A 27,148-nucleotide genomic window follows, 5' to 3' on the forward strand; every position below is an offset into this window, starting at 1 on the left:
TCTGTAAAGCAAGATCCACCAGTTCTGAGAACACCGAAGGAAGGGCAGGAACCACAGAAAGCGCATCCTTCATGGAGTCGCATAAGCCACGATAGAATACAATCGCCTTTTTCTCTTCTGGCCAAGAAGTCTCCGCGGCTAGTTGGTTAAATCGCGCTATGTATTCAATCAGTGATAATTTACCCTGTTTTAAGTCTAATAGTTCCAGATCCCTTGATTGAGCCTTATAGCGGGTATCAAAAACTTTGGCCATTTCGGTTGTGAGGAGCTCGAAATCATACAAGGCAGGATGATTGTTTTCCAACATAGGATTTGCCCAGGTGGCCGCTACCCCAGATAGATGAGACAACAGAAATGCAGCCTTTGTGACTGAGTCAGGGAAAGCCAGGGGTCTGCACAAGAAATGAAGTTTGCATTGATTAATGAAAGTACGATATTTTCGAGGATCCCCCTGGAAACGTTCTGGAGCAGCAAGGGGCACAGGTGCCGGGAGTAACACAGGGGTGGGTGTTGGTGTTGGGACCGAGGATGATTGATCTGAAGGAACAGTATCCCCGAATTCGGTATCTGGTGGCAATGGGTATCGTGTACTTTGTAAGGCGTCAAGCCGGTTATGTATAGCGGACGTGGCGGCGGCCATGTCAGTCCTGAGGGACGTCATTGCCTGAATTAGAGCGGTCACGGGGTCCCCGGTGGAGGGATTCATACTCTATACGACCAAATGGCTTCACAGTCTGTTACAAAGTTGATGGTCGTGCAGAGTATGGGCTATCCCTCTGTCCCCAAGTATCAAACTGACAACCACGGTAACACCTGTCAGAATGACAATTAGAGCCAAAGGTGATAGTCCGTGGAGTCAGGACGCGGAAACAACCGGAAGAACCCCTGGAGCGCTGCAAAGGAAAGAATATGGTTAGATATGGTACAATGTGCAATTATCAATGGGTAATCACTGAATCACTATAGTACCTGTGAGTGTGGGGTTTGATGACTCGTGGTGTGTATAGTGCGTCCTGGTAGACTATCACCTGGGGAATGGACCGAGGTCCCAAGGGAGCACGTGATCTGGATGATTTAGAGTTCGAGGTCAAAACAAGAGTTCCAATACTTGAGAAGGGCGGCAGTCCGTAAAGCAGAACAAGGTTGGCAGCAGTTGATCCAGGAAAACAATCCAAAGTTCCAAAACAGGCAAGGGTTAGGCAAAGAGCAGTCCGAAGTACAAGGCCGTGGTCGAAGGAAGAAATCTTGAACGAATGCAGAAGCGTCACGTGATCCAAGGAAGCAGCTGTGAAGCAACGTTTTCAGTCATTGGGTTCCTTTTATACGGAATGAGGAACACGTGACCACGTTCACGTGACGAAGGTACCCAAGCAACACGTGACCATGTTCACGTGACGAAAGGTACCAAAACGTTGCCGTGCTGAAATCACGTGATCTTTGTCGTGCTGTGTCGAACAATTCTCCGTCGTGGATGTGATCGTCTGTGATGCAGAAGCCTCCATCTTACTTGCCACAAACGTGAAGGACGGTAAACTCCCATGGTGTTGAGTATGCCATGTGCCCTACGTATGCCATGTGCCCTACGATGTATGACCTGCCGAGGCAATGAGGTATCCCTGAGTGTGGATCTGGAGGAGCGGGTTTTCTGTGTATGAGGCGGTGTGACAGTGCCCCGCCAGACCTGCTGAGGCAGCGGAAACGAGCCTTCAGTAGTCCGAATGCCTGTTCTATGACTACACGGGTACGTGAGTGGGCATGGTTGTAGTCCTCCTCATGCTGGTTCTGTGGGTTCCGGAGTGGTGTAAGGAGCCATCTCTTCAGTGGATACCCGGCATCACCTGTATGTGGACAATAAAGGATGTTAGTGGAATGACATTGCTACGTACGCACCCCCCCCCCTTCCTGCCAGGTCATTGACGCATCACCAACCCCACATTTTCATGCATGAAATGAGACTCACCGAGTAGCCAGGATCTGTGCCCTGCGTGTCGCTCCATGTAGCGTGGTATTCTAGAGTTCCTCAAGACCATAGAATCATGGGTTGATCCTGGAAATCGGGCACAACAATGTGCAAAGATCCTGTTGGAGTCACACACCATTTGTACATTGATAGAATGATATTGTTTCCGGTTGCGGTACTGGACCTCCATGGCATGTGGGACAACCAATTCCACATGGGTGCAGTCGATGGCACCAATGCAACCCGGTATGCCGGCAAGTGCATGGAATCCCACTTTTGTGTTTGTAATCTCCTGGTCCGAGCGTGGTAGAGTGATGTAGTCGTCTGCGTGCTTCAGGAGGGCATCGAGCACTTGGAATAGTGTCCGTGAAAACAGTGGCTGTGAAATGCCATGCAACTGTCCGACTGTGTGCTGGTAGGTGCCTGTGGCCAGGAAGTGGAGTACAGACACCACCTTCAGTAGGGGTGGGATGGCGGTTGGGCTATCTATCATGCTGACAAGGTCAGCGTGTGTCATGTCCACAATGGCGGTTATGGTGTCCCGGTCCAAACGGTAGAGGGTGTGGATCTGCTCAGGTGAGGTTGAACGGATTAGCTCGGAGACGTGGGATTGCGGGCTGCCTGCGTGGTGGTAGTGGCTGTGCTGGTGGCCCTTGCTGCCCCAGCCTTGCCCTCCTCCTCCTGCGTCTCCTCTGTGCGGCCGGTTGTTGTAGTAGTTGGTGTTCGTCATGTTCTTGAAGTTGGAGTACTTGCAGTGCTATCAGGTCCCCCAGGGCCAACATCGCTAGTCCTGCCGGTAGCATTTTGGAGTGGGTGTGGTTGTGGGAGGGGGTTGGGTGTGCAATTTATGTGTTGTCAGGCTGTATAGCCTCCACCTGTGGTGATTCATTCCACCTCTGGCAGCTGCAATCACTTTTGGGCGAGCACGTTCCGCACACAACGCTGCAATTTGACGCATGGCATCTTGCAATTTCAATCATGTATTTAATCCCGATGGCAGTGAAATATTTCTTTAAATGTAAATTCTGCTATGGTCCCATTGTTTCACATACTATATTTGCAGTCGCGAACAAACTTGTGAAGGGTCAGTGGAATGTAGGACTCGATCGACGGTGGACCCTCATGCAGCACTGTACCGACGTTCACCGACGGGCGTGGCGTCCCATTTGTGATTGTAGCCAGTTAGCATTATCACACACAGCCGCACTACGTAGATGTAATTGTGAATGCAAGCGTTCACAGATGCCTTTTCGACGTGATGTTGCAAATGTGGAATTCGAAGGACAGCGCTTTTGGTTTTCAACTAGCGGCGAGGTGACGCCCACAGGTCTGCCTGGAAATATAACGTTCTATTGTTAAATGTCCTTGGGACAGGGCCCATAACGAGTAAGCAATGAATGATATGAATTGAATGGGATGCGCAATAGCGTAGTGGACGATAAGGCAGGACGTTCCCAAATACATGTTACTTCACAACACTACAAATCCGGGCAGGAGCACAGTGGTTTTTGCAGACTGCATTACGCACAGACGCAATGGAAATTTCAAATGTTATGTGAGTAGATATTCATGCGTTTTCATGCCGGGATGAGGGAATGATGAATGGATGCATGGACAGATGATTTAATTTAGAGTCTGCCATGTACATGGCTTTTTGGAATCGATCCCCTTCCCCTGCGCTATGTGATGCAAAGCTGCCATAGTGGGACCACCGTCTATCTGCCCTTGTTGGATCCTCCCTGTCTCGGCCCTCCTTCAAACACTTGTGTCTATGCACGTTACTAATCCCATGTAATGGATTCTGTTTTAACAGACGCATGCACACAAACAGACGTTTGTAATAGTGTATTCACCTCGATTTATTTCGTTATGATTCGCAAGTGATTTCGGGGTGAAAATGATCCTTTAGAGCGGGCTGGCATGCATATGGTTGTGGATTTAGTGTGTTGAATGAAGTGAGTAATACATCTGGAGTTCTGATGGCCATACTATTATTTTTTCTTTCATTTGGGTGACAGGTATCTCGTCCCCTTTTGCCGCTGCCATCTGTACGCCACTCCTGCAGATGGCTTTTACTCTCGACACCTGCAGCTTCGAGTTAATCAGTGGAGCACCATTACGATCTTATGGGACGATCGGCAATGGGCCACATGCCCTTACGCAGTACTGGTGGCTAGGTGCAACATTTCTACCTTTCAGCTGGACTAGTGCCTACCTCATGGGACGGCCCTGCGGTTCTAGGCGCTTCCATGTTGCCTTTTTGAACGTTAATGTAGGCCCTGTGTACCATGAAGGAACAGGGCGTCACACAAGGAGAAGCTGGTCATTTATTGCGGATGCAGCCCACAGTGATGATAAATGTTTTGGAGTTTATGAGCAAATAGCTGTATGGGCTTTGTGATTTTGATGTGCATTAAATTTATATTTCGATATTAGCCGTGTTGCGTTATTCTTTGCAAGTAATGTAGCATATTCCGATTTGTGGCGCTATGTATTGTGAGAAGATCTGCATTGTGTTCCGCCTTCTGAGTTGAGTTGCGTGGTACTGTACTGGCCTCCTTTGCCTACGTAGCACAGTAAGGTCACGGATAGGGGCTGCCATTATGACTGTTCTAATGATGTCATGCTCAGGGGCGGGGGATTGGCTTTTGGGCAACTGATGCCGGTCGGCCAGGTCGATTGGTGGAATGATGGGATTATCAGAATATGGCTGGTCACAGGTGCCTGTGTTTGCGTGCGTTTGTTGGAGGGAGACTGGGGTCATGTCCATTGGAATAGCTTCTGTATTCGTGCCATCTGTGCCCTGCAGCTCCCATTGGCCCCTCTTGAGATTCGCCTGGCTGCTCAGTCACTCTGCCAACTTGTGTGGTACATGCTTATGCTGATGGTTGGTTTGTTTACTGGCAAGAGTACAGGGCTGGTGCAATCTCCCTCAGGATACTGCTTTGAATGTTGCCTTACACTGGTGGCAAGCGATGGGGGACTATTGTTGTTTTGTGTCATGTCATCTTTCTGTTCATTTTGGTGTACTTGAACCTTCACATGCCTGTGCTGCATCAGTACGGCAATGGTGACATGCCGAATATGGATGGCCACTCACAAGGCACTTGGGGCACCTGCATGCATTTTTTCGTTGGCATGCATGGGTGACTTGTACATTTCACTGGTTGCATGGTGTGACTACATTGCGCCTACGAGGAGTTGTGCAATGTGGCCAGGGAGTGGCGTACAGGCACTCAGTAGGGCCATTTACGGTTGGTTCACGATGCCGTAATTCTCCCCATGGCGGAATGGTACTTTCCGCCATGCTTGATGGCGTTAAGTGAATGTCCGCTAGGGTCAGAATTCGCGTACCGTTGCGCCATGGCGGAAATTACGGTTTTGCAAGGCGCGCGTGCGCGTACTTGGTGCAGTTAGCGTTGCCGTACACTACGGTGTCGCTAATGGCATCGTACTTTACGGTGACGGGTCATAATCGCAACGAGCGGTATTCGATGGCGGTATTACATTTCCGCCATCGTTTTTCGAGTTCCGCCAAGGTCGTAATGAGGGCCATTGTCTAAATTGAGATCCTGGTCCTCCTTGCCTGAATATTCCACAATAGGCTTTAAGAAGTGTTTATCTGAGCCCTTGGACGGGGCATCTTTGGACCAGTTATGCCTACAGTTGCTTTTTTAGTGGCTGAAGGTTGCTCAAGTTTAGGGGGCATCATATTGTCTCAGTGATTCTGTGTCGAGAGAGGATATTTACAATTTTCTAGATCACGTATTTTTTGACACATTTATGTGTTTTTTAGACTTTGTAGTGGATTTCTACTGTTTTTTTTATTGAGAGGCATCTTATTCAGTTGTTTAATACTTATTAGTATCAGCTGCGTCAGATTTAGCATAGAGGAATCAATGCTTGCCGCAAGTAGACAATCCACTGAGAACGAGGAAGTCTGCACCAAAGGCTCATGTCCCTTCTCTGCCAATCTTGGGCTGATTGTCAAGGCCAAGACTGTTAAGGGCACTGCAGAGTTAGTCAGGCCTCTAGGTCACAATTATCTATCACTATTAATACATCATCCAAAGACGGAACAATCACTGTGGGGGAGCCTCCCCTCGGCACAGTAGAGGAAACCATGGAATTCCTGTCAGATTTCTTGATACGGTCACAGATGAATCCTTCCAGAAAATTAACCTTTAAATTAATAGTATTGAGTATTGCTTTTAGATCTTTCAGTTCACAATTAATGTTTTCATGCAGTTTGACCAGGGAATTGAGTAAGAGATTCAAAGCAAATAGAATGACCCGTAGGACTAGTTTGGTTTGTAGCATCCAACAGGGAGGAGTTATTAGGTGTCAGAAGGACAATAGGAAAACGTTGAATATTCACATTGGGTAGCCTGTACTAGGGATTAAAGGCAATCTACATATCAAGGGGTTCTGAGCAGGTTATGGAGAATTACACACAGTCACAGAAGTAGACGGCTCAGTTAACCCCTCCATCAATATCTGAGAGTCACAATCTCTCATACGCGATTGTGAATCTGTAATCATTACTGCTTCAGGGGCCAAGATAACCTTGGCAGTCTGTGTCGAAATAAATTTGCATCCATTCTCGTCCCCGACCAGCAAAAAGGAGTAATCACCCATGTTAGTTAAAAAAAAATGTGATCTTCCCTGGAGTCATTTTATTTGTGACTGGAAGGTTTTCGCTAAAGTTTTGTTCTTTATAGCTTCAGAGTATTTTAGTCCCTCCCTTCTGCCCGTCACACCTTCTGAGTCATTACTATCCTTCCTGGAATGAGTCAAAGACATCAAGTTTCTCCGAAGGGCATACATTGTTAGTTGTAGGGCCCAGGGAATAAACACAACAGGGACAGAAAGAGCCCATGAAACATAGTGTTACCAGAGTAGTGCAGCTAGTCAACGTGTTTCACAGATCTTTCCAGGGAGTCCCATAACCTACTTCTGCCTTATTCTGCTGCTGGCTGCCTTGTCTGCACTCAACGATGCACTCAGCGTGGGCTCCACGGCCATGGAGTGAATATAACGATGTGGTGCAACCATGTCAGAGCTGCTGCCAGCAACCTAAGCACAGGAATCAGAGTGCCTGCCTTGATTGCACACAACTATGCACGCCACGGGTGCAAGATTAATTGTTCTACCTTTTCCAATTCTTTAACTGCTACTTCAATTAGACCTGATCCTGTTTGGAAAAAGCAACAAAATGAAACAGAGGTCTTCCCATGATCCCTCGACCATAACAGGTGTTACTGGGATAGAGGGAAAGTCTGGTGCGAAACCTGATGTGTTGAGTTCAACCCGTAAAACCTGATGTGTTGAGTGCAACCTGTAATCATCCAAGTCCTGACTACTGGTGTGAACTTGGGTTTGTGTGTTTTTTTTTTTGCAGGGGTAGAGTCCAGAATCTAATAAATGACAGTGCTGTGGCACTGGGTTATCCTCTGGCAGGTTAGGGGCGCAAGGTGGTGTGATAGTTACAGATTTGAGCTTTGGTTTAGTTCTGTGAAGGTTAATGTAGTATTTGTTGGAATAAAGCTTTGATTGGATTGTGTCCTCCCACGTATTCCTCATCTTGATATACGCCGATATACTGCTTGCAGCTCTGAAACTTTTCTCAGTAGAGGTCGCTGTGTGACGCCTTCGACCTTGTGTCCTTCGAGGGTCTCTGACCTCCACAATTGTGACGTTGACGCTGGTATATAAGGCACACACTGCACCCGTTGCCTCAGTTCCATTTTTCCGCAGGTGCTCAAAACAGTTCTTCACCTTGGCGTGTTTGATAACTGCATAGTTTGCGAGTTTTATACCTCGAAAACAGTCTTCAAAAGATGGGCCGAGTGTTCAGCTGAAAATGTCTATAACCGATCCTCATCGGATATGTCTGGTGCCTGGGGTCGGGCCCCATCAGACACGATTGTGGCTCGTGCCAGTCTATGACTGGAAAAGCTTTAAAAATAGAGAAAGGAGAACATTGCTTTGGGCAAACCCTGCCCGAAATCGTCTTCGGTAACCACCGCAAAATAATTGGCCAAAGATAAGAGCCCAAGAGAGAGATCTCCACATCTGACCAAGAGGCACAGCAAGCACGCTAAGTGTTTGAGGTCTCGTCATTCCTCTTCATCGTCTTCAAGGAGATCTAAAAAAAGGCATCACCACTCCCGATCTACGGATTCCTCACCCGAAGAGAAACGGGTAAGCATTCCAAAAAGGGAGCTAGTAAGGCAGAGCTGGAGAAATTCTGTCTGCAGATGTTTGAGAAGGCGGCGAAATCAGCCCCTTCGAAGAAGTCATTGGAGATTCTCAACCCCATTGTGTCGAAGGCCGACAGGAAGTTGATGAAAACCACTGACTGTGTGCCCAAGAGTCCAGAAAGCAGGTCATCGAAGGATTCAAAGTCCTCGAAGGCACTTGTGCGCCATTCATGGCCTCAACGCCTTGAAAGGATACTCCTCCTCCGGCCCACTTGACACTGTTGAAGACATCAAAGTCAAGTTCATTGAGTGAAGTTGTTGGAGTGTCAATGTCCTTTTCTGAACCGTCGAAGGTTTATAAGCCGCAATACAAGTAGATGGCCTCTATTTATGTGGAGGAGGAAAGCTCCAATTATGGCTTTGTCCTGGAGTACGGCACTCTTGGTGTTCCAGATGAGCTACTATCCCATGAATCAAGAATGAAGACCTTTTTGGATGCCCTCAAGGATGCCAGTGGTCTGGACAAATTTCTAGAACTTGATTGTGGCACTCCTGAAGGCTCAGGACATGCTGATGCTTCTTATACATCAGTGATGGCAAAAGTAGTAGAATACCTGGGCTGGGGCAGGTCATCTGTTGAGTATGAATAGGATGACTTAACTGATATTTTGGATAAGGGGCCACCTAAGGACCCAATCCTTCCTTTTCATACAGCAGTCAAGAGTAGAGTCTTGGAGAATTGGAATGGACTGTATACCATTCCTGCAGTCCACAAGGACTTACTAAAGAAATACAGACCTAAATCAATGTATCTGGAGTTTGTTTCGAAACATCCAAGTCCACAAAGATGTGTTGTTCAAGCAGCCACTTCTGATTCTAAGGGAGCAGCCTATCCCATGGTTCCTCTGGACAGGGAGAATAAAAGGCCTGATTCTATGGGAAAATAATATGTTTCTGCTGAGTGTATGGTGCTGAAAGCAGCCAATACAACCTGTGCACTAGCAAAGTTCACCTATGTTTTCTGGGAGGTGATTGCCATGGCATCTGAGCACATCCCAGAGGGTGAAGAAATGGATGGGTTTATGAGCATTATTCCGGAGGGAAAAGATGCTATGTGTCAATCCTTACAGTCAGGTCTGGGCACTGCGGACTGTACTAGCCACTCTATGGCTGCTGGTACAGTGCTTAGACTATTCGCCTGGCTACGAAAATCAGGGTCTGCTTCTGACGTGCAATCTAAACTGTTGGATATGCCGGTTGAAGGTTTTTATTTGTTTAGAACAAAAGTAGACGGAAAACCTTGACAGGCCGCCCCAACGGATCCGATCAACTCTGTCTTCTAACCAGGTATAGAGAAACCGTTCATTTTGGTACTATTCCTCTGTCAGGAGAGCAAGAGGTCAGTTTACGCAAAGGGGACAGAGAAGGCTACCACGAGGTGGCCGCGGTCGTTTCGGCCAGAGGAGCTGCTACAGCATCCGCTTCCTTGCCTTCCGCACGAACTAGTGCCCCAAAACCGCTTTGAAGACAAAGCATTTGTCTGTGGTGGGGGGCAGGTGAACCCAGCAGCTGAAGGAACGGCAAAGTATTATAACAGATGCTTGGGCTCTACAAACTGTTGCTAATGACTACTGCCTCCCCTTCATGAAAGAAACACCAAACTGTCCCCCACGAGGTCAGTCTTTGAAAGTATCAGATCAGCTCCTTCTACAGGAAGTTCAGACACTGTAGGAGAAGGGTGCAATGGAACAGGTACCTGTAGCGGAAAGAAATCAAGACTGGTACTCTCCTTATTTTCTGATCCCGAAAAAGTACAGAGTGTTGTGACCCATCTTGGACTTGAGATGCTTGAACAAGTTCCTCTGGAAGGACAAGTTCAAGATGGTCACTCTTTCGCAGATCCTCCAGGCTCTTCAGCTCCAGGATTGGATGGTGCTGTTGGATCTTCAGGATGCCTATTTTCATGAGCCGCTTCATCTCAAGCACAGAAAATACCTGAGATTCGCCGTTGGCATTTCTCACTATCAGTTTCGGGTACTGCCTTTCAGGCTAAACTCCACCAGAGGGTCTTCACCAAACTTATGGCAGTCGTGGCAGACAAATGTACAGGGGTGGGGGATTCACATCTACCTCTACCTGGATGATTGGCTGATCAGAGCCTGAACACCCAAGCAGGTTCTGGAACATCTAGACAGCACCTGCCGATCTCTCCACAAGCTGGCCTTCTCCCTCAACTTCAAGAAGTCCCACATGACACCTTCCCAAAAGCTGCAATTCATTGGAGCAGTCCTGGACTCTTTCTCTGGCAAAGCTTTGCCACCCGAGGTAAGGGCGATCCACATATTGCTGATGGTTAACAAATTTCAGTGTGCCCCAAATCCTCCGGCCTTGGATTTTCTGAGGTTGCTCAGTCTCATGGCATCCTGAATTTTTCTGGTGCCAAAGGCCCGCTTGAGAATAACGTCCCTTCGGTGGGCTCTCAGGACTCAGTGGTCACAGTTCTCTGGCAGGATGATGCATCTGGTACGGATCCCCAGCAGGGTCGCGCAGGATCTCCTATGGTGGGCCGCCAAGGAGATTGTGTTAAAGGGGAACCTTATTGGCAGCCATGGCCGGAGATTACAGTGCCTATAGACGCTTCCCTCGGAAGATGGAGGGGGGTTACACCAACGGTTTGTCAATCAGCAGATGCTGGTCTCTGTCAGAGTCCAAACTGCATATGAACCTTTTAGATCTGAGGGTAATCAGACTAGTGCTAATGGCCTTTCTGCCCTCTGTACAGGGAAACAGTGCCCTGATAATGACAGACAACACAGTGGCCATGCATTACCTCAACAAGAGAGGGGTTGTAGGGTCACTGCCACTGTGCAGTGAGGCGATGCAGGTCTGGTTTTGGGCACTGCAAGAAGGAATCTCTCTGTCCGCAGTTCATCTGGCCAGAGAGGAAAACACAGCAGCAGACACTCTGAGCAGGCAGAGAACTGTCTCCCACAAGTGGGAGCTAGCTCAGGAAGTCCTTCAAGAGATATTTGCCCTTTGCGGAACCTCTTAAGTGGATCTGTTTGCATCCAGTGTGAACAGGAAGTTCAACCTTTTCTGCTCTAGGAGATTTCCTCAGAGAAGAGCTCCAGGGGACGCGTTAGTAGTGGACTGGGATTTTCCACTTTTGAACGCATTTCCAAAGATCCCTGTCAGTCCTCCTGTTCTCAGGGGGTTGAGGAAGTTTCAGAAATCCATGATCCTGATTGCCCCGGACTGGGCCAGAAGGATGTGGTACCCGGAACCTCTGGAAATATCCATCTGCCCTCCAATTCGTCTTGCTCAAAGGGATGATCACATCTCGCAAGAGGGAGGTTGCATTCTTTATCAGGAGCTCAGGACCCTCAAACTCCAAGCATAGTTGAGAGGTTGAGGTACAATAATTGGGACCTTCCAGAAGACGTCATGGAGGTGTTTCTTTCGGCCAGAAGGCCAGCAATTAAATCTATATACTGCTGCTGCTGGAACAAATTTTGCAGATGGTGTAGAGATAAAGGAATTGACCAATTTTCTTGTGACTCATCATCGGTTTTGTCTTTTCTACTACACCTAACCCATCAGGGACTACAGGTTGCTACAGCCTGCTACGGCCAAGGGCTATCTTGCTGCGCTGTCCATTTGCAAGCGCTCTCCAGAACAAGATTCCTACTTCAAGGTTCCTATTGTTAACCAGTTTTTAAAGGTTTTGACCAATATCTTCCCGCCAGTTCCATTCATTGTTCCGGTCTGGGATCTCAACCTGGTTTTAGACTTCCTGATAGGTTCTCCTTTTGAACCATTACATTCTTGTCCACTTGCTTTGTTTTTGAAAACAGTATTCTTGATGACCATTACCTCTGCTCGCAGAGTGAGCGAGCTAAAGGCCTTATCTTCTAAACCACCATTCATGGTCTGCCATAAATACAAGGTAGTTTTGAGGGAAAGCTCTTCTTTTCTACCTAAAATAGTGTCTGAATCCAATTGGACTAAAAAAATAGTTTTAGCAGCTTTCTACCCTCCTCCTCACCCATCTATGGAGGAGGAGAGGTTACACAGACTTGACGCTAAAAGGGCTTTGAGCTTTTATATTAACAGGGTTTCTAAGATAAGATTGGACCACCAACTTTTTGTTGGTTGCACCGGCCACAGAACTGGATAAGTGGTTACTAAGCAAACCTTGTCTCATGGCTTATACTGTGTATATCTGAATGTTGCAACTTGACGGGGAAAGAGGTTCCCGAAGGTCTAAGGGCCCACTCAACTAGAGGTGTAACCACTTCTTCAGCCCTCCGCAGAGGGGTACTGCTGCAGGACACCTGGTTTTCTGTGCATACATTTGCAAAGCATTACTGTTCCCTTTTGGGCTGGGAATCCAGATTTGGAAGGGCTGTTTTACACGCTGTAAATCAAAATTGAACTCTTCTTTCCCACCTCCTGCAAAGCACTGCTGTGGGAGAATATCAAAGATGAGGAATACGTGGGAAGACAATCCTTTCAAAGAACAAATTACTAACCCGTGGTAATGTTCTTTCAACTGGATGTTCCTCCTGCGTATTCCTCATCACCTCTCCTATCCACTCCTCTGTCAAGAACGAGTTTCCGTGATTTACACTTTCCTCTCTGTTAACCCTCAAGTATTTCTCATCTTCGAGACTGCTGTGCTGGTGAGAGGAAAAACATGAACTGAGGCAACGGTCAAGGTGCGTGCCTTATATACCAGCGTCAACATCATGCTCGAGAAGCACGGAGGCCCTCGAAGGACACAAAGTCGACGGCGCACATCGCCCTCTGCTGAGAAAGGTGTCAGAGCTGCAAGCAGGATATCAGTGTATATCAAAGATGAGGAATACATGGGAGGAACATCCCGTCGAAAGAACATTACCTTGGGTAAGTCATTTGTTCTTCTGTGTATGTGCGCAATGTAAAGTGGTTGTAGATGGTGAGTCGGTTAGTCGGGGAAGGAGAGTGGATTTGGGTTCGTGAGGACTGAGATTTTAGTGTAGAGTAAGTTCCAGTCTGATGTTGAGTCTTGACCGGCATGCTTTTGTCATGTTTTTCTTCATCACGATGCAGTATTCTTTCAGAACCAGGTTATGAGCCCCAGAGTGGCTTGAATGAGGGATTGTGTCTGGACTATGGCAATCGCTGGTGAGATTTAGGACATGGATTTCAATGATATCAACTCAATCCAATAATCCCCTGCATGCCCAATGTTGCTTAAACATATACCCAAACCATGGCTGACCTCCAGCACAGTTCCATATAGAAACGTTCTCCTTTTCTCGTTTCTCTCCAGGCATTTGGCCAGCCGCGTTCAAGTTGGGTCTCCGGTTTCCATGAAGCTCCTTACAATGCCCGTTTTGGTTGAGAAAGGTAAATCGGCTGAATTCTGATTGTTATTAGAATGCACTGCAGATATTTCAGGCTACAGTATTCGTCATGTTACATGGACCGATGTCTTTTTTTTTGGTTTGGCAAATGCTACAACTTACAAATCCACACCATAGAACCAAAGGAAGGCCACATGTGCCTTTGATTGTACTGAGCGGGTTGGGGTTGTGCTCATGTCCAGCTGCCCAAGATCCTCCGTGCAAAGTTCATATGGTGGGCACTATTGCTGAATGTCGAAGAGTTTTTAGGATGCACTGCCTATGACGCTATAGCCAGATGTGCCTCTCTTGTTCCATCCCGTCTAGCTTGAAAGGAAACATCTGGGAACCTGGCCCGTTGACAAAATCTCTTTTTTTAAATCTTTTTTTTGGTGATCCCCAACAGCATTCCAAACCTCCCATGACTCCATTCAGTGTGGCAAACAGTAGATTGTTGCGAAAGTGCCACTCCATCTGGACATCAGTAGCATCTGTTGGGCACAACCAGCAAGTCCACAATGCTGGAATGAACACCTGCAGGAACAGTGTTCACATTTCTTAATTTTTGTTGGTGCCGTCGAGGTGGTAGCTCATCAACCAGCTGAAATACACCACAAGCTTCGAGACTCTTTTAGCATCATAAATACCACTGTGCCCGAAGTATCCTCTGGGTACTGCAGGAGTTCCTTTTCCCTTAACAACTATCTAGTGATGGAGGCTTCACCATAAGCACTTGTGGTCAGAGCTGGATGCATTGTATTTTCCTGGTTCCCCTAAGATATTTTTTAAGGGGTATTCTTATTGCTTGTCCACATTTCGCAGTATTACTCTCAAATCGTGCATTAAAGTCAACACACAGAATATAAACATAGCTGACATTCCTATCCAAATACCTTTTGAGGGTCTATTCCTCCAAACTCCCTGGGCCTCGTTACACGGACGGCGGTGGACCAAGGTGCTATTATCACCTTGGTCCATGCTGGTAAAATACCGGCACCGCCTTGGTGGAAAGGGGAATTACCGCCCTATTCCAAGGTTGGTGGGGCGGTAATTCCCCCTTCCCCCATTGCCCTTCCCCATTCCCATTTTTGCCCCATAGGGCATAATGAGAATGGGGAAGGTGCTAATTACGGCACCGCAAATTGCGGTACCGTAATTAGCTCCCTGGTCGCTTTGCGGGTTGGTTTTTAATGCCCGCAAAAAGCAGGCGTTAAATTCTCCAACTCGCAAAGGGACCTCGTAGTAAGGCGGTAAGGGTTAACGGTCACCGGTACCATTAACGGTGACCGTTAACCCTTACCGCCGTCCGTGTAATGAGGCCCCCTAACTCCTTGTGGTGCATATGTTGGGTCATTCTTATGTGTACGTTTTTAAATCTTTTTTTATTAAACATCCCATCCTCTAGTAATCTCTGCACCTTCAGAATGTTGAGCTCCTGCAAAGGGAGGAATTTGGAATGCTCTACGCTTTCTATAGGAAGCTGGATGTGCACAGATTTGTCCACACATCCTGCGAGTATCTCTGAACTCTAGTAACTGATTTCCTGTGTCCTGTAATTTGATCCATATTTCCCTTTTTTTAATTTTTGTTTTATATTTTTTCCTCATAAGCTATCACCCAGGAAACATTGGGCAGCAAATTAGTGTGACAAGGCAGTGACCTGGTCTGTCGAAAAGGGGTGAGGGGTGGGCCTGCTACAAAACGAGCTGGAGTCAGTCCCGACCCTGAGGGAGAGGGCGATGACTGAGAATACCCAGGCCCTATTCCCTCTTCCCATGCCAAGATGCCTCTGTGAAGACCTCGAAAGGCCCATTCCATGCCTATACTAGGTACCTTCCCTTCTTCTCTGCTCCCTTGCCGAAACACTGCATGAAGTCGAAGTCCAGAGAACGGAGCCGATTGAGCGACGAGAGCGCGGGAGTGAGCGAGTGAGTGTAGAGGCGAACCTTGTACGTGGCAGACACAGTACCAGCAGCCATAATCCAGAAGGAGAAAGAAAATAAGCTTTTCCACTCAGCAGGGATTCTGCTGACTCCACAGAGCCACTGCATCACGTGATCCAGTTCATCCTGCGCCACGATTACCCACCTAGACCACCGGGGACTACAGAGGGAGGTGGACCCACCCTCTCTGAGAATACATACTGTAAGAGGTCCCAACATATGTACATGAATATGGACCTTCTCAGGCTGTCACTGTATGCAGCAATGCTGTGGAGCCCCTGCACCAGGGAGAAGAACTCTTAAAAAAGTCCCATAGACCCCAGGTCCCAAAACACAAACTCAAACTTTGAGCTTTCCGCCTCGACATCCGGGGTACATGACCAGCCCGCCTGGAGAAAGTGGGTGGGACTTAGCCACTTTTTTTCAAGTTCCCACTGCACATACATGCCCTGGGTAAGGAAGACTTGTCTAGATCGGACAGGAAAAGCTATCCAATCTAGGGAAAGGGAGTGGGATTTAACCAATGAATAGGAAACAGGAAATGTGGGTTATTCGGAAGAGGTCAAAAGTGGGAGTGGAGGTGGACAAGAGGCCAGTAGGAGGAAGGAGGGAAAGGCGGCGTGTGGAGGGAAATTGTGTAACAGGTGAGGTATTGTCTTAGGAGTGATTGTGGTTCTGCAGTGTGAGTGTGCAAGTTTGTGTAGCGAGTGACTAGAGTACGTTAGTGTAAGGAGTTCATGTGAAGTGGTTGTTTCAGAGTGGAAGAAGAAGAGTGATTGTATAGCTGGGTCGGAGGAGGATAGTAGTGTGAGGAGGAGGGTAGTAGTGGAGCCAGGGGAGTAGTAGTGTGAGGTGTGAGGAAGAGAGTACTAGTAGTAGTGGTGGTGGTGGTGGGAGGAGTTCATTAGTGATGGGAGAGGGAGTGTAGTAGGGGTGGGATGAGGAGTGTAGTAGTGGTACGAGGAGGAGTGTATTAGTGGTGAGAGCTAGAGGGAAGTGAAACATCAGAGGAACAGAGAAGGGGTGGGTGGAGTAAGAAGGAGTGTGTAACAGTAAGAGTAGACGTGAAGAGGTAAGCGTGGGTGTGAGTAAACAAGCCTGAACTCAACAGAGCAAGCGCAAGGCACTTCCCAGCTGCCTTAGAACCCTAACAGCTGAATAGGGACAGCGAGGAGGTCCTGAAGAGGTTTAGAGGGCCATCATCTTAGGGAATCAGCAGTACCCTAAGACAGTAATAGATACGAGGGCTTACCGGTCGGTAGTACTAAACTGAGGTTACAGATGCCTAGGCTAGGGAGGAACGCCAAGGAAGACAAGCGAGGGGGACGGCCCTAGGGCCCACAGAATTGATTAAAAACCCTTGACCTATCCTCAAGCCTCAGAGTGTTTTTGTGCCATGTGTGACACAATATGCCCGAGAACGTGGGTTTTAATGACAGATGGAAGCCTGCATTCCATTCAGCTGGCTACTGTGACCCACTAGCTGTGAGATGTCTGCTTGCTCTGGCTCCGTTGCTCTCCCTCTCCACTTTCACTCACCACTTGCTCCCAGCTGCCGCTCCAGACTCCAGCTTCTCCTCCCTCACACCACCTCTGTCTAAATATTGACATGGTAATGGAAGAAGGAGTTTGCTCATAACTCCACATTTAATTTCCATGGCTGCCATGTTGTGTTTTTAAACATTACATTTTCCCTTAGCACTTTGGGGTTTTGCTCCAGGTTTACTGGTCATGAAGTGTCTTTCTTCCAGGCATAGTTGCAATTTCATTTCAGGCTTCAAAATTGCCCTGCCTCCTTTTTCCCCCCCATCAACAGTAAGTCTCAAGACAAATTAACTGCACCTCTCCACTCTCTCCATCTAGAGGTTCTATTTGTAAACTTCACTGCCCACACGTAACTTGTTGGGTTATCCACTGTCCTGTGCTGCAGACATTGAATGCCTGCACCAATATGGCACTCTCGCTTTGTGACATACCATGCTGTACTTAAGATAATCTGTCCTTGTGCAGGCTTCATGGTTATGGCATTGGTAAGTTAAGTTAGAGATTTGAACGCTCGTCTCCAAAATAGGGAACAGCCTGGGAGACAGAGTTCAAATCTAGCCTTCAATGCCTTTAATTGGTCTAAAATGGCCAACAGTTAAAACAGAAAACTAATAATTAACTGCATTGCATGTTTTGTGTTTTCTGGAAGCGGTTAGCCTGACAGCTTGGCAGCAGAGTGGCTCCATCTGTGCGTTTGGAGCTTCAGGTGGTCTGTCCCAGAATCAAACAAATCTTCCCCCCACTTGGCAACCCATAGACGACCAGTGTCAATGTCATTTTCTAATACATTCCTTCCTCCCACAGATTCATTATCTACGATATCCCTATCCCAGCACAGCTGTTCTTCAGAAACATTTCCGCTGCCAGGAGGCACAGTGGAGCGCTGCATTGGCTTTGCCAGACACCTCTACGCGCCCCACTTCGGACATGACGTCAGTGCCAGTATATATTGAAGTGCCGCAACCCATGAACGCAGTTCCTTTTTTCCCAAGCACCCCGTTTACTTATCGGGAACACGTTCATCAAGCTTTGCCATTTTTTCTCTGCATCATGCCTACTCCGTCTAAGGCCTTGGCCTTCAAACCATGTGCGCATTGCAGCTGGCAGATGTCGGTCTCGGATCTGCACTGGATTTGTCTCTGCTACTTGGACGAGGACTACGACACCCAGGATTGCATGTCATGCCAGTACAGGCACCCGAAGGTCATCTGGGAAAGAGCAGTAAAGATCTTCAAGTTCATCCACAATGTGATGGGTGAAGTTCTGCAGTTTCCTTCAAGGTCGCATCGAACAGACGCCCATTCCGAAGACAGGGTGGCTCCATGCAAGGAGAAGGAAAAGGAGAATACAATGAAGCTTCGGATGAGGTCCCACTCCCTGAGTCAGTCCTCGCACCGACACTCTTCTCAGCCACCACTCCAAGGATACTCGTGACCGTCCAACTCAGGTACCCTTTCCTACCCAATTCACCACCCCGGAGGAATAGGAGAACTTTCACCTTAAGATGCTAGACATCTTTGCCAAGGCGCCGGTGGTTTCGGCCTCTGTGCCTTCGAATCAGGCGATGGCGCTGATGGGCCCAACTGTGTCTATTGCGATCAGCAGAGTACCTGTTGGGGACCACTTCCACACTCCTACGGGCTCTGGCCTGTACCAGAAGACTTCCAAAGCTCCTTTGTGCCAACAGGCTCCACCTTTGAGCATCGAGGTCTCGGAACTGATGCCGACTACGTAGTCGACTTCATGTCGAGGTCACTGATCGGTGTCGTTGGCACCGTAACTCAGCTGGACTACCCTCTGCTCCCTAGGAACACCTTAATCTCTAAGATGTATGACATCTATGAAGATTAGGGTGACCAAGTTTCCTTTGGGTTTGAACCCCCGTTTCTAGGTAAGTGAGGGAGTGCCTTGAGGATTCTATAGGGAAGGTGACGATTTACTGGGTTGTCCGAGGAACAGCAGGTTGCCAGTGGCCTTGATACCTCACCTGAGACAGACATTTTGCCTGCTCCCACCCCAGGAAAGCCTCAAGTCGCTTTTCAGTGGTTGATGGCTAAGGTGGACAATACTATGGGGCTTTCTGCTCCGTCCAGATCCAAGGTTCAGTACAAACTGTTTGATGTTTTGGAAGATGCCCTAAAAAAGAGACACTCCTACTCTTAATGTGTCAGTGCAGGCCCCCATTCTGGAGGTGTCAGAGAAACCTGCTTCTGCTTTGGCAGTAGATAGGGAGCAGACAAAGAAGCACTGCCCAGCCCCATTAATTCCAGTGTTTCTCTCTGGAGAGTTTGGTGCCTCAGGCCGTGATGGCTGGCCTCAAATCACCATCTTCCCTTTCATTACACCTGGCATGGAAAATAAGAGGTTTGGCGCTTGGTGTAAGAAGGTGTAAGAAGGTGTTTGCAGCAGGCAGACTTGCCCAACGAGCCATGAATGCCTCTTGCCCCATGGCAAAGTTTTCCTTCTTCCTTTGGGCTGCTATGGCCAATGTGGCTTAACACATACCTAAATAGGAGATGAGGGATCAGATTTTGTGAGCAAGTTCATGGCCATGGGTACTGGTACAGTGTTCATACACCACTCTCGGCTGAAGACGTCAGGATTTGCGGACGATGTCCAGGCCAAACTTGCTCCCCCTCCCAGCCCAGCACCGGCCCACCACTTGTGCTGATTGGCTGTTGGGCCCCTTCCTTAACTAGGAAGTATGGTGGTTCCACTTCCGGCCGCCCAACTCGACCTCTTTAGGTCCAGGGTCGAGTTGGGCACAGAGTTCATCCAGGTATGGTGTAGCGACCCCTTTGCAGCCCCATAGGCACCTTTATGTGTTCTTTAAATCCCCCTCTGTGGCACTTGCAGAACAGACTTCTCCCTCCCCCTCCCAGCTCCCGTGCTGATTGGCCCAGTACTGTCTATGAGCACGTCTTCACGGGCTGGGCCTGGGCAGCCCTTGCCTGGGCAGCCACCGACTAAGGACCACAAGGCAAAGGGAAGTTCCCAAAGATGCAGCTCCACTCCGTGTTTTCCCATGTTCGCCTGGGAAGCTTGCTGCCATCAACCAGCAGTATCTAATAAGGTAAGTGTGGTCTGGGTGGGGGGAGTACATCAATTACTGTACTCCAGTGAAGCCCTACCACTCTTATTACCTTACACAACATAGCACTCCTATGTTGGAGATCGAGTTTGTAGTTTTCCCCTCTCTGCTGTGGGTCAAACTTGGGTGTTTCCTCCACTGCTCGAGTGTCTCAAATCTGGGTGGTTCTCTATTTACTGCTGGGTCCTAATTTTAGGTGGTTCTCCATTTACTGCTGTATCCCAATTTTGGGTGGTTTTCCATTTACTGCTGTATCCCAATTTTGGGTGGTTTTCCATTTGTTGCTGTGTCCTGATTTCTGGTGGTTCTCCATTTGCTGCTGTGTCCCAATTTCAGGTGTTTTATATGTATTGCTTTATCACAAATTTGGGTATTCATCCCAAAGCTCAGGTGTCTCAAATGTAGGTGCCTCTCCCTGTACTGCTGTGTCCCCGTTTTAAGTGGTTCACCATTTGCTGCTGTGCCCCAATCTCAGGCATTTTATATTTATTGCTGTGTCTCAAATGTAGGTGTTCGTCCCACTGCTCAGATATTTCAAACTTAGATGTTTCTCCATGGGTGCCTATCTCTGTTAGTGAGCCATAAATTGCATTTAGCCTACCTGTGTAAGTGAGCCTTTTCCCAACACAATGGTCAGCAGAGTCAGGCAATTACTGATCATTATGCAAAGAAAGCCCGTTGTTGCCAACAGGGAACCCTATTTGTACTCCAAGTGGGCCAACGTCCAGTGTGGATTTTTGGTGCAGGTCAAAGCTACTATATGAACTCCACTCCATACACCAGAAGGTTAATTTAGTAAAAAACATCAATAGATTATTTGAAAAAAATAAGTTAGAACTAACATTCAACACAATAAAGTTTAATGATGCTAGGGTGAATCGTCCACCCTCCGTTAAAATCGCCAAGTTATGACAAAGGTATCAATCAATTGTAAAATAACAATGTTCCAAACAAAAACTGTTGTACAAATCCAGCGGTGACGTGTAACAATTCATCACAATGAAAAGCCTCAATTAAGGAAAAATTAAGCCTCAAAGCCCTGAAGATGGATGTAGAATCCGAAACGTTTTGGCTATAGTTGTTGTTCTTACAACATTTGAGCTTTTTGGATATTGTGAACTATGTTTAATCTGTACATGGTCTAGGGTACATATGCTGTAGCACAAGAGACTTTGATGATGATGTCTACTGACAGATGTTCCTAGTGAAAATAGTTGAGACTTTTCATTGTGATGAATTGTTACACGTCACCTCTGGATTTGTATAACACTTTTAGTTTGGAACATTGTTATTTTACAATTGGTTCGAGCCCGGCTGAGGGAGACTAATTGTGTAAGAGGAAGGATCTGAGCCCGGCTGAGGGGTATTCGGGGTGAACAGCGAGTCACCCGAGAAAGGATATTCTCTGAACATTGGAGAAGGCGATCTGAGCCCGGAAGAGGGGGATCCAAAGTAACAATTGTGGTATAAAAAGGGTTCTGAGCCCAGCTGAGGGGGATCCAGGGCGAAGAGTGAATCTCCTGGCTTGAGTACTTGTAAGAGGAAAGGAACTTTTTGTTTGTTTTGGTACATTAGGCCCTCTAAATCAAGAGACTTTGATAACTTAAGAGACTTGGGCACAGATGGCTCTGATGCTAGCAATGTAACTGTGTCCTCATGCCAAAGAAGCCAGAGAGTGTGTTATGCTCGAGTGAACCATCTTGTCCCGTGTTGAAAACATGGGGAAGGGAGGCCTGATCGTGACAAATTATTATTGTGAACACTTCTTTCTTTTTCATGAACACTACCCCACACTATTTGTATTTAGAGGTAAGGATGGGCAATAGCTTTTTTTTTTTTAGTATAGGCCCTTTCATTTTGAGGAGACACCACTAGGATTATTATTTGATGGTCATAGTTTGCTCCCATCTGTAGATTTAGGATTAGATAGGTGTTTATCACACCCTTGTTAAAGTTCAATAAACATCCTTGAACTGTGGTCACTTGTGTGTCTTACTATTGATACCATGCCAGTCTGTTGCACAGCATGGGCTTTTTCTTGAACTTTAAAATGTCTCAGGTTTCGCCATCCCAGTGCCTCCAATTTATCAGAGTGGTCTTGTAAACTTGCCTGGGCAGGGCATTCCTACCCGAGGACCAAGTGGCGAACATCATGTCCTGCAGTCCCAGGAACAGGACACTACCTGACCCTTGTTGCAGAGAGCTAGTACAGCATTGGTTCTGCAGTCCCTCAGCTTCAGGGTGCTAGGGGAAAAGGGTGGCACTGAGTTCACGGGGCACAGCACCTCAAAATATACGGCCTGACATGTCTGGCACGGAGTGCATATCGGCATCGGGCGGAGCTGCGCGTCGCCACCCCTGGTGGCGGAAATGTTTCCAAGAAAATGCTGTGCTGTTATAGGTATAACAGATGAGGAATCTGTGAGAGGAACATCCATCAGAAAGAACATTATGAGAGGTGAGTAATGTGTTCTTTTATTGTTTTCAGTCTACACACAGTAGTGCACATTCTGTTAGGTGGGTGGCAACTCTATCTCTTTCTTGTAACTTATTTAGGGCCACACATGCCATAATACAGATACTGATTGATTGAAATATGAATTATTGTAAATTGTAAGAATAGGTCAATTACAGGGAGGTGCTGACAAGAAGAACCAGAAGTTACTACCTATTGTACATAATGACCAACAATTAACCCTGAGAGCGGTGTTCAACCTACTCCCCCATTGGATCCCTGCCTTTGTTATCCTCGGTCTTGGTCCCCCTTCGGTAATGTGGTTCTTGCATGCTATTCTTATACAGAATGGGGCACCCGGCTGTTCTGGAGTCAGGTGTTCACTTCCGTCAAAGTACATATGGCTAGTAACCTGTGGGCTCTTGCTAAAGTGTGCATTTACACATTTCTCAATGGCGCTGTCTGTCCTCATGGGATGCACGGGCAAATTAACCCTAATTATGTGCGACATTAATTGATAGCTGTGCTTTGTTCTATATGCATTGTGTCTTTTTTGACCAAGCAACTCATGAAACCAAATGTGTCCAGTAAAACTTCCCTTAACATTGCAATGCACAGAACTCTAAGGAGAATGCCCCCGGAAATTGCAGACATTACAGGGGTTAGATGGAGAGTGAGATGGCTGGGAGGACGCATGGATATTGAGCAAGTGGCAGGTCCATTCACAGAGTTGATTCTGTGGGATATTTCGCAAAACTATTCAACTTTGATCACACTATGTTCCCATCCGACAGCACTCCGGCATCCGGCTTGACGAATGCCCGTGCAGTGGCCTGTAAGACACTTTACAGCGGTGGAAGTGTGCTGCAGCCCAAGGCCACATTAAAAAAAATATTAAGTTGGCCATGGTGATATTCAAACTTCACTTTGGTGTCATGCTCAGGGCCATCACTGACATTCAAAATTCAGTAGTGAAGGTTTGGTCCTCGCTTCTGTGTTCAGGTATATGCCGGCGTTGAGTAATCCTAATATTTGGGTTGCTCTACAGCAAGATGCACGCGATGGTAAGGTGCAAACCCTAGTTACAAAACAAGGGACAGATGGCAGTGGAGTCCTTAACTGAATTGTTATGACTAGACTCTGTGAGCCAGATGCAATCCACCAAACTAATTTCCTGCTGTAAATAACATCAAAGGTACTTCTCATGCTTCGGATTCAGATGTTATGCCTATCCGTTGGTGGTGGTAACCGGAGGATAATTTAATCTCCACTGTCAAATATTTGCAAAATGCCTTTCAAAATGTAGACACAAACTGAGGTCCTCGATCTGAGATCATTTGAGTAGCAAGACCATGCAGACAAACAACTCCCTGCATGCAACTCTGTGCCATATTGACTGCCATAACGGACCCTTTCATGAGAACATCATAAGTATAGCATGCCTTTTCTTGCTCAGGTGATCTACCACTACCAGGATCGTTGAACATCAATGGTCAATTCAACAATGAAGTCCACAGAAATAGTATTTTATCCACTTCTCCTTTTGCCCGTGGATGTTTTGAATTTGTCAGGTCTGTTTTCACAAGATGTCCACAGGAGCTGCTGAACCCCACAGTCCCTCCAATATGTTACGCTCTCAACCAAGTTATAAACGGCTGAGCCCGGAACACCACCACCACGGGAAAGGGGAAGTGGATGAAATAACAGTTCAGATTCCAGGCGTTCAGTCAAGGGGATATCTGCATGGGATGTGAAAGAATTACTGGTTAGTTTATACATCGTAAATACCTTTCCCCCCTTACTTAATTCCCTGGTGACTCACTAACTTCTCTTGACTTTCCCTCTAATATATACAGAGGAATTTAGCAGTTATAACTTCTTGTTAAAAATGTTTAACAGTTGTTTAGATCACTCCTAAAGTTTGCAAAAGTTGGTTTATTTGCTTCCATCAGCCTTCAAGAGTAGTTTATATCTTTGTTGCTCATGTAAGCTTCTGCATAACTCTGCTTCTTCAATTCCCAAATCTCTGCTTTTGCTTTCAAGAATTAATAAGAGTAACTATTTACAAATATTATTTTGCGGTTGCATTCCTAATACCTCACTAACCTTGCATCCATAAAAATGTTGTTGTCAAAAGTTAGAAAATAGAAAGTGGCATTTTTTTTCTACTAGCTTGCAGTAACAAACGATGCCCTCTAGATGGCACTGTCACTGCGCTAGTCAATGTCACAATTTGCTCTCACTCGAGCTGCCTGGAAACAGTTATATTTTAAAATCGACTTTTCTTAGGCACATACGAGTACACTGCCATGGTAAATGTTAACTCCTGCTGATTTAAATCAAGTACATGTCTCAAATAAGACGGCAAGAGCAAATAAGCACTTAGCTGCTGCCTTCTGCTGCTGAAGCTGCTTTCTCCTTCACTGCTCTCCTCACTCCTGATTCACTCCTACATTCTTTCAGGAAGTACAAACAGCCAAAACTTGCTTCTGGGGTTTCTAGGGCCTAAATTAAAGGGAGCTCAGAAAACATGACCTGCCACTTGGGTAAAACTAATCAAAGGCAGTTTAGAATGTTGGTCAGAGGGTCTTTGTCTTCACTGTAGCCAGTCAGCATGTTGGTTATCTTCTTTCATCTTGGCTTGGGGAAGCTTCCCTGCCCTGAGCACAAGAGTTAAGCCTAAACCAAGGTCAGAATAAATACTGAGAAATAATAACAAATATTGACTGGAGTTGGAAAGCGGAGAATTGATCTACAGGGTTCAGCAATTCCATGAAAGGCAATTATACAACGTCAGCAAGTGTTCTATACTATCTGGAAATTCAAATGTTATCAATGCTCAGAAACCGTCCATCTATATTGGCTTGGGGAAGAAATCATGTCCTGTATTAGACATTCAAGGGGTAAAAACTATAAACCTGGAACCTCAATGCTTCTTCCCACACTGGACCTTCCATTATACCAACCAACCTGACTTCTAAAATACTGTTCAGAATCTTGGCATGGCCAGAGGGAACTCCTGCATCATCTGACAGAGTAGGAACACTGAGTTTTTTGTTGTTGTATTTTCATATGCTGATTCTACAGTAAGTTCATTATAAATAAATGTAGGAGAGTGTTAATTTGGGGTTTTGTGGTCTGTTCGACAAAGTTATTGGAACTTTAATGAATGTTGTGTGTGTTCTGGGAGACTTACCTGACTCGAGGTGGGAAGTTTGTGTGGTGATGACGCAGTCAAGGGTGACCAGGCAGGTCATTTCAGCATTCTCAATAATTAATTGATCCTGTCCTCTCACTGCTGGGTGTGATCCATTATGAACCGTTTCTGGACAAAGGACAGAATCATTGTCCTCAGATTGAGGCAGGGAAAGTTACTTTTTTGACACATTCCTGAGACTGTTCAAAACTCACCATATGTTTCAACGGAATGCTCACCATCTCACCCCGAGAGTGTTTGTATGTGCCAACAATTACCCGCTTGTCCTCTGCAATAATTGCTCGCAATGTGTAGTTGGGCCGAGGGTCACCTGTGATCTTTCTTTGAACCATGAGGTTAGAGTGAGGGATCTGTGCTACAAGGAGGAGCAACCAGGTTTGGGATTACCAGGCTGCTGAAGTCCAGTACACATGGGAACAGTGTCGTGGGTAATGCTGTCAAAGGTATAGGTCTCATGGAGAAGATCAACAGTCATGTCAGGAAAGGATGCATCAAGGAGAGGATGGGGCACTGTGATGCAGAGAGCACAGTTTGAGGAGTCGTTCAAGCCTAGCTCCTAGAGGAGCATGTCCCACCTGAGTTACACATGTTACGGTTCGGGGCTCTGCGGTATCCCGTGGGTTAAAAGGATTTAAAAGGATTTACTCGGCGGACATGGCATAATCCATCGATTAGACCTGGTGCTCACCTAGGTATTAGAATCCAGCGCTTTTGAGCACCATTCCATAGGCAGTGGAGGCTGCCATGGAAACGGCTATTGCCGTGGCTGTTACTGACAGCAGCACTGAAAGGACTACATATCCCAGCATTCCTGCTTCCATTCCTGAATGCTGCAATGGGAAACCGGAGCCTCATTCTGAATCTTTCATTACACGGCGAGAAGGGTCGGATGCTGCTTCCTATTGAAGTTGTTCCCAGCTTGTTGCCGAAGTTCCGTCTTCACTTTCATCTGGTTCCGATTCCTTTTACACCTAACGGACTGCTTTTTGGATTTCCCTTGGCTTGGTTTATTTTGCTTTGTGTACCAGACCCCTGCTCACCTATACGGACTGCCTAGAACTGCCCTCTGTTTTGGTTTATTCAATTGTGTACCAGACCCCTGCACGCCTAAATGGACTGCTTTGAACTGCCCTCAGTCTGGTTTATGGAAAACTGTGTACCGGACCTTGGCTTGCCTATCGGACTGCATAAATCCTCCCTGCCTCGCCTGCTATCAATCCACGTGTGATTACCGCAAGTATTTCTTTGCTTTTTCACCTTCCACTTTAAAGTTGTCGGACTGCATAGTATTGACTCTTTTACACTTCTCTGTTGCACGTTGCCTCACTCCCCTCACCCCGCCTTGTT

The 27,148-nt window shown here is 46.9% G+C and overlaps 1 protein-coding gene across 2 annotated transcripts in view; it reads left to right on the forward strand.

The window, feature by feature from the left end:
- Window positions 1-27,148, forward strand: part of CATIP (ciliogenesis associated TTC17 interacting protein) — a 430,282-nt gene that overhangs the window by 389,028 nt on the left and 14,106 nt on the right. For both annotated transcript variants that reach the window (XM_069616835.1, XM_069616836.1), the window contains exon 10: window positions 13,478-13,554. In XM_069616835.1, coding sequence (XP_069472936.1) covers window positions 13,478-13,554 — 77 coding nt within the window. The remainder of the gene's footprint in view (window positions 1-13,477; window positions 13,555-27,148) is intronic.

Source organism: Ambystoma mexicanum, chromosome 9 (assembly GCF_040938575.1).
Source record: "Ambystoma mexicanum isolate Mex_15411 chromosome 9, UKY_AmexF1_1, whole genome shotgun sequence".
NCBI lineage: Eukaryota > Metazoa > Chordata > Amphibia > Caudata > Ambystomatidae > Ambystoma > Ambystoma mexicanum.